Here is an 8,135-nt window from a genome sequence, read left to right as displayed (position 1 = left end):
CCGGCTCCACCATTGTCAGAATTTTTTTTTCCCCATAGCAACCAGAATTTTTGATGTAGAAACAAAATGAAATGACATGCATAATGTCCATATTGCCATCTATCCATGTTTCAAGTTTCATGAAAAAATATAAAGAACTTCTAAAGTTATCGCAGGATCCAGAAAAGTGTGACAGACTGACAGACAGACACACAGAGCGCAAACCATAAGTCCCCTTCAGTGAAACCGGTAGGGGACAATATTTGGGCCGCGCTCTGTGAAAAGGTGGTTTAATGAATGTGCGTATTGTCGTCCCAGATAAGCCTGTTCAGTCCACTTTCAGCTTTTATATTTTTCATTTCAAGAAAATCTCTTCTTAGCAAAAATCCAGTTTATGCGGAAAGTGTCGTACCAGATTAGATTGCTGACTGAACATGCTCATCTTGGATGACACATAACGCACATGCATTAAAGCTCCTTTTCACAGAGCACAGCTCAATTCTTGGTGAGCAAATCCCAATCTAAAGATTCATCATCTGAAGTACCTTTATAGACTTTCTCAGCGCCAAATTCACTGGATTATGGATAGAGAAATAGCTGGGATTCAATATCCCACGATTTAGAAGCACAATATACAAATACTTATATCTAAAATGTATGATTTATTATACACATACATAATAGATCCAAACACAAAAATATTTGCCATAAAAATACATGTATACATATAAGTGCAACAAAATGTACTATACAAAAGATAAAATATTTTGCTAAATACAAATAGAAAGAAAGTTATATATTCACAGAGTCAAGCATAATCTAAATATTAAAAAATAATTACATGTATTATAGCTGATATTTTCAATTATCTAAAAATCTATTAACAGATCTGAGCAGTAAAATGTGTGTATATATTTGCATCTTGTTTGGTGATTGAGCAATCCTTCCAATGAGACACACTATAAGCATTTTAGGTTTTAACAGTTATACTTGCATGATCTTGTTAAATTCAGTTTTAATACTACTTTTATTCTAAATCCAATAAATTCACCCAATGGGCATTCTTCGTATGTACCACGTGACCGTCCAATATATTCCGGTATTGGATCCAAAAAGTCTGTATTTTTTCCATATTGGACAGTTTAGTACAAGTGCACTAAGCAAATGTTTTATAAAGACAAAAGCCGTTACCGAGAAAAAGTCAGAACGTGCAATAATCAATTCACAAGGGCGCTTGTTTGAAAGTAGCATAGATGCAAATGAAGCATTTTAAAATCAAAATTAAAATGAAACAAAGAGCTTAAGAAAGGGATATAGAATAAAAAGCTTATTAGACGTTTAAACTGTACAATACGTGATATATTTGGACTCGCACACAACGGCTCGTCCAATATGACTTCAAACTGTGTGTGAGTCCAGATATATTTCCGTATTGTACAGTGAAACGTCTAATAACCTATACATATGCAAAGTAATGAAACTCCAACAATAAAAATAGCGATAATATTCACAGATTGTTTTGACTTAGAAATAAAAGTTGCTCAGTGAAAAAAGTAACACCTTGGATAAAGGTTCAATCTATGTCCTATAGATCTATAGCACTCTGGTCTTTGCAGATCAACTGTTGGCTGTTATTTCCAAATTATTTATAAAATATGACTGTCAACTGAAAAAAATGTGGACAAAGTGAACAGAATTTGTTAATGATTAAAAAAATGTTGTTGATACATTTTAATCAAAAGTACATGTGCAAACAGGATTGCTTTTAGGGCTACAAACAAAACATCAACTTGAGGACCCTGCCTCTACACAACTACAAACAAGGGATAAAATTGTCACAAAACCAGGTTTTCAGTTAAAAAAAGTCTGATAAAGGGAGACAATTCAAAATGTGTATTGTTAACCCCCTCGTGTAAAACTGACCTTGATTTCAATTAGAAAAAAAAGTCTGATAAAGAGAGACAACTCAAAATCAAAATGTGCATTGTTACTGATTGTTCATAGTTACATAGTTGTTTCAAAATCAATCTATTTTTAGTTGTGGCGACCTTGACCTTGGAGATATTGACGTGATTCTTTCTAATGATGGTGAACAAATGTGCCAAATGATTTTAAAATCTCACAATAAATCACAAAGTAATAGCCCGGACAAGCTCATTTATGGCCATTTTTGACCTTCAAACTCAAATTGTGACCTTGACCTTGGAGATATCGACGTAATTCTTTCGCGCGACACACGGTCTAATTATGGTGAACAAATGTGCCAAATGATTTTTAAATCTGACAATGAACGACAAAGTTATGGCCCGGACAAGCTCATTTATGGCCATTTTTGACCTTCAAACTCAAATTGTGACCTTGACCTTGGAGATATTGGCGTAATTCTTTCGGGGGACACACCGTCTAATGATGGTGAACAAATGCGCCAAATGATTTTAAAATCTGACAATGAACAACAAAGTTATGGCTCCAACAAGCTTGTTTCGCCCGCCAGCCCGCCCGCCGACATCACCAATCTAATTACCAATTTTTTCCTTCGGAAAACCTGGTTAAAACAGACCTTGAGACTTTATATTTACAGAAATAAGTTTAACATATACAAACATGTTATGAACAACAATCATCCATCGGATTTGACGCAACAGTGAGAAACCAAAAGTATCAAATAAGCAAATAAATTAACAGAATAAATTGCATAAACTTTTATGACATAAGGCATGCAGAGAAAACTGGACTTAACCTAGAAGGAAAGTGAACGTAGGTGAAAAGTGCTGTCTCGGATACGCATAAAGTATGTACAATAAACAATTTTTTATTTTTACTAAAAATTATTTTACAGATTAAATCAAATCTACTGTTTTTCTTTAGATTGACATACATAATACTTAGGTACCATTTCCCAGCACACATCAAAACAACTTAATATGGATTTGCAAGGCCGTGCTATGTGAAAAAGGAGTTTAATGCATGTGCATAAAGTGGAATACGGACAAAACCCCTCCCGGATAAAAACCCTCCCGTCATTTTCATAGGGGGCGGACGAAAACCCTCCCATGAATAAACATGGGCGGACAAAAACCCTCCCATGAAAAAAACGGGACCGGACAAAAACCCTCCCATGAAAAAACGGGACCGGACAAAAACCCTCCCGTAAAAGAAACACTAAGTGTTGCATTCATTAATCCGATAAAATTACCCATTGTGTGTATTGTGTATTGTGTTTTAAGGGGTGTGAAATTGAAAGAAAATGTGTATCCATTAACTGTAAACATACCGCTTTCTAATGTGCATATATGTCCGATAATCCAACATAATAACAACATCAATTAAAACATGAGGCCATTTATAGACAAGTGAATTTAAATTTAGATAGAATGCAATACGATACGGTGCAACGTTTAATCGCGTCATACGCTCATTCATGCAAAAAACGTGCTTTCCGGGAAGTTTCTGAAAACTTTGCGAAAATGAAAGTTAAATTCTGTTAACAACTAACAATTCGTTAGCATGTAAATAATTTGTCTTAATTACTTATTTAATTTACCTTTGACTGTCAATTGCATTTTTGCAGACAATATATAAAGCATACTGTATTGTCAAATATGTCAATGATTCGGTGATTTAGGCCCACTAATCAGCTAATCATTACAATTAACTAGTTAATGGCATACAATAATATGTATCAAAATAGCAAACTGTGAATCTGCAACTGCGGACAAAAACCCTCCCGTGAAAGCAATTAAACACCGAAAATTTGATTGCTTCACACATTGTTGCATTCATTAATCCGCAAAATTTACTCAAAATAGCAAACTGTGAATCTGCAACTACTTTTAGTTTTTAAGTAGTTTAATCACAGAATCAATTAAAAGCAATTAAACGCCGACAAATGTATTTGCTTCACACAATGTTGCTTTCATAACTCCGAAATAATCACTCAATGCTGACAACATTTGTTCAAAATATCATACTGTAAATCGGCAACATATAAAAAGCAATTTGTTTGTGTAAAGGCACACACGTGTCTACAATGTTGGTTTTTGTTTATCAATTGATTATGCTTATTTGTCAATGTACGTAACATTATACTGTCTAGACTTCATAATACTTGTTATAAAACGAAATAAATAATGTCTTGGGAAGCCTGTTTCCGCCTCTGTTATTTTTGCGATGATGACTAATCAAGAAACACGACTTTGATGTTCTAAATGCACTGGCCGGCGCACAATTGATATTTTATATATTTTATATAAACACCCTACTTGTTATTCATACTAAGTTATCATGAATATCGTAGTACTAAGTAATAATACAAATCTTAGTTCAAACATATATAATTGACGTCAAATGGGTGTAAAATAACAACATTTTAATTCGGAAATATTTTAATTAGTCAATATATAGTGTAATGTTACCTACTGAAGTGAAGTCACTATTACAAAAAATAAATATCTCCGATAACCGACAACAAAATACAAATGTCGGAAATGACATTCGGAAATGACCGATTTCGGATTAAAAATTCATAAATAATTGTTGATAGTTGAATTCGTGGCTCGGATTTCACGGGAGGGTTTTTGTCCGGTCCCGTTTTTTCATGGGAGGGTTTTTGTCCTCCCCCGTTTTTTTCATGGGAGGGTTTTTGTCCGTCCCCGTTTATTCATGGGAGGGTTTTCGTCCGGCCCCTATTAAACTGACGGGAGGGTTTTTATCCGGGAGGGGTTTCGTCCGGCATTCGCATAAAGTGTTGTCCCAGATTAGTCTGTGCAGTCCGCAGCGACAACACTTTCCGCTTTTATATTTCGTTTCAAGAAAGTCTCTTGTGAGTAAAAAAAAAAAGTATAGGCAGAAAGTGTGGTCCCTGATTAGCTAGTGCGGACTCTGACACAACACTTATCCCACCTGCATTAATCTCTCTTTTCACAGAGCACGGCTCATAGTGATAAAGTTTGAGCTAGTTTCAGCTGACCTTCTTGTGATAGTCTTCTTCTATCATTCTGCAATAATCTCAGTTTCAACATGATCACGTCAAAAACTGACTGGAAAAATACAAATGAAAATTAAAAGTAATTTTATTGCAATATGCCTCAAAGCGTACCACATGCGACATTACCAATTATTTTTCTGTTCTTTCAATAACACCAGACCAGATGATACAAAAATTGCGTTTCAAAGACTGCTTTTGGAAACAAAAATCTACATGTGGAATATTTGAAAAAGTAACTCAAAGCATATCAAAAAGGTTAAACACAACAGAAAAGACTGTTGCCTATCACTTATGACTTGTAAGAAATCTTTATCAGGCTGGTAATCAAGTTTGAATAAGTGATAAATTTATGTCTGCAATGCTAATAAACACAGGTCTGACAAATGCATGGTTAAGAACATTTCGAGATTCATGGGAGAAAAAAACACATCAAATGTGCTTTACAATTACTGAATAAGCATTATATTTTAGCATTTGTAAAGGAAGTAACTGGAAAATAAGTGTATAAATATCGGGGGTTTTTTTCTCGACATTTCAATGATGCAACAGTACAAATTAACTTTAAGTAGAAACATGCAAATGAACAGACAACATTTCAACTCATACTGGCAAAAAATAAAAACATACAAAGTACCAATAAAAGGCACGCAAAATTTCTTCAAAATAATTTAAAATAAAACAAGTAACACAATAAAGGCAAAAAAATTTACCGACAAAACAAAATATTAAATATCACAAGAATCGTGGGGATTGGGTGCTATTGAAAACGTTAAAGAAACCATGTGGGATTTCTAAAAAAAAGCAAGCCAACTACAATAAAGAAGTAAGCACCAAAACTTCTTTATGAAAACAAAATTCTTTTAAAAAAAAACAACACCTTTCAAAATCAACTTTGTTGTGTACTAAATATTGTTGTGTTGTCAGTATTTAACCTTACGCAAGGAACCAACCCAGACAATCAAAACAAAACAGTTGTTTATCCTAAAAACAATACAATGTGCTCTGTGAAAATGGGGTTTATTGCATGTGCTTAAAGTGTCGTCCAAGATTAGCCTGTGCGCACAGGCTTATCAGGGACAACACTTTACACCTAAACTGGATTTTGCTAAGAAGAGACTTTCTTTAAACAATAAATATCATAAAAGCGGAAAGTGTCGTCCCTGATTAGCCTGTGTGGACTGCACAGGCTAATCTGGGACGATACTTTACGCACATGCATTAAAGCCCCTTTTCACAGAGCATGGCCCATATCAATTGGTCTTTTATATTATATGACGCTGATCCCATTAAATTACAAAGGCAATTCTGTCAGCAAGTACTTGATATTGGATTTACCAGCTTAGATGCTTAAACAGATAGATCGAGATTTTACATACACTGCATACTGACACATATAGAACATATGATAATACATGCAAATCATACATGCCATGCATATACACTTAACATAATGAATGCTTATAACACAATTATGCTCATCCAATACTGAATGCAGCCAGCAGTAATTGTTATCCTTAAAGATCAAAATACATTAAAGGAGGAGGCCAAAGGTGGGTTAAGAGACCATACTTAAATGTTTGTTTTCATACTAAGTCAATGACCACATCATACAAAAGCATCGAAATAAATAAAAACTGACTAACTAGCAAACTTAGATTGGGTTGGACAAGTCCTACAAATGAAAATAAGTGGGCAAACAAACTTAAAATAATAATATATATTGCACCTAACCAATAAAATGAATATCTCCAAAAACTTACAAATTGTTTCACAAGCTTTATTAATTATAGTCATTCCATGTTTAACGGAAGACCGAGAATTAAACAAATCTTTATGGTACTCTCACATACACCTAACAACAGATGAGAGAAAACACCTACTGAAGCTGTAAAACCTACAGCAATGGTCCCTAAAGAAAAGTATCTAGAATCTAGTTCCCAATTTATAATAGTATTGCCAAGGCCAATCTATGCTACATTTGTCTGTTCTAAAAATAATGAAACATAATAATAATATATAAAATATAACCCTTGTTCTTCAAAAACAGGGCTTAGTGCACATTCATCAAGTTTTGTCCCAAATAAGTCTGCGCAGTCTGCACAGGCAAATTGAGGAAGACACTTTCTGCCTTGACTGAATTCTTGTTTAAAAGAGAATTCCTTTCACGAAAAATCCCATAAAAGAGCAAAGTGCTTACCTTGATTAGCCTGTGTGGACTGCAAAGGCTTACCTTGGATGACACTTTGCGCAAATGTTTTAACCCTTTCAGTGCGGGAACCGAATTTTGAAGGTCTTTGCAAACAGTTTGGATCCAGATGAGACGCCACAGAACGTGGCATCTCATCAGGATCCAAACTGTTTGCTATTCTGATGGTGTTCTTTGAAAAAAATCGAAGAAAATGCTAATTTTAAAAATTTAGCAGACAACATTTGAGCAGACGACAAATTTCCCAGCATGCAAAGGGTTAAGCATCATTTCCCAAGAGCCAGGCTAAAATGATTACATTTATAACTTTTAACTATTTAACATCTGACACCACAAGGAAACTGTTCCTTCACTCTGATTTCACATGCTCCTGGTCATTTTTGGTGGGTAAGGTGGTGCCATTAGTCTTGGTTACTGTGACGGAGGGCTTGCTGCTGATGTTTTCAGATTGGTGAGTTTGAAAGGCAACAAACAGGGGAGCATACTCCGGTCTGTCATTGGCAAAGCTCTGAAACTCCTCTGAAATCACAAGAGATCACATCATAATTTATAATTCTAAAAATATTGTTTTCATTCTATGCCAATATTTTTATCTCCATTGTTATATAACATCTTAAACAAGACAAGAGGACCATGGGCCCTAGGGCGCTCACCTAAGACCCGAAAGAACTAAATAATTATAAGAAGGTTGAATTAAAGACAAGAAATGTGTTTGTCAGAACCACTATGTCCCCTTCTGCGCCTCTTTGACTTTTTTTTTGACCTTTGACCTTGAAGGATGACCTTGACCTTCCACCACTCAAAATGTGCAGTTCCATGAGATACACATTCATGCCAAATATGAAGTTGCTATCTTCTATATTGCAAAAGTTATGGCAAATGTTAAAGTTTGAACAAACCAACAGACAGGGCAAAAACAATATGTCCCCCACAATAGTGGTGGGGGACTTAAAAAATAAAGGT

The 8,135-nt window shown here is 34.8% G+C and overlaps 1 protein-coding gene across 5 annotated transcripts in view; it reads right to left on the bottom strand.

Moving 5' to 3' along the window:
• Positions 1–8,135, bottom strand: part of LOC127845763 (lysophosphatidylcholine acyltransferase 2-like) — a 103,795-nt gene that overhangs the window by 40,866 nt on the left and 54,794 nt on the right. For 2 of the 5 annotated variants that reach the window (XM_052376890.1, XM_052376891.1), the window contains exon 13: positions 622–7,691. In XM_052376890.1, coding sequence (XP_052232850.1) covers positions 7,522–7,691 — 170 coding nt within the window. In that variant the 3' untranslated portion in view covers positions 622–7,521. Of the gene's footprint in view, positions 1–621; positions 7,692–8,135 lie in introns of those variants that run through there. The other 3 variants (XR_008033380.1, XR_008033379.1, XR_008033381.1) reach the window with 3 other exon arrangements.

The sequence above is a fragment of the Dreissena polymorpha genome, chromosome 9, assembly GCF_020536995.1.
Source record: "Dreissena polymorpha isolate Duluth1 chromosome 9, UMN_Dpol_1.0, whole genome shotgun sequence".
Taxonomy (NCBI): domain Eukaryota; kingdom Metazoa; phylum Mollusca; class Bivalvia; order Myida; family Dreissenidae; genus Dreissena; species Dreissena polymorpha.
This window is presented reverse-complemented; position numbering and strand designations above follow the sequence as displayed.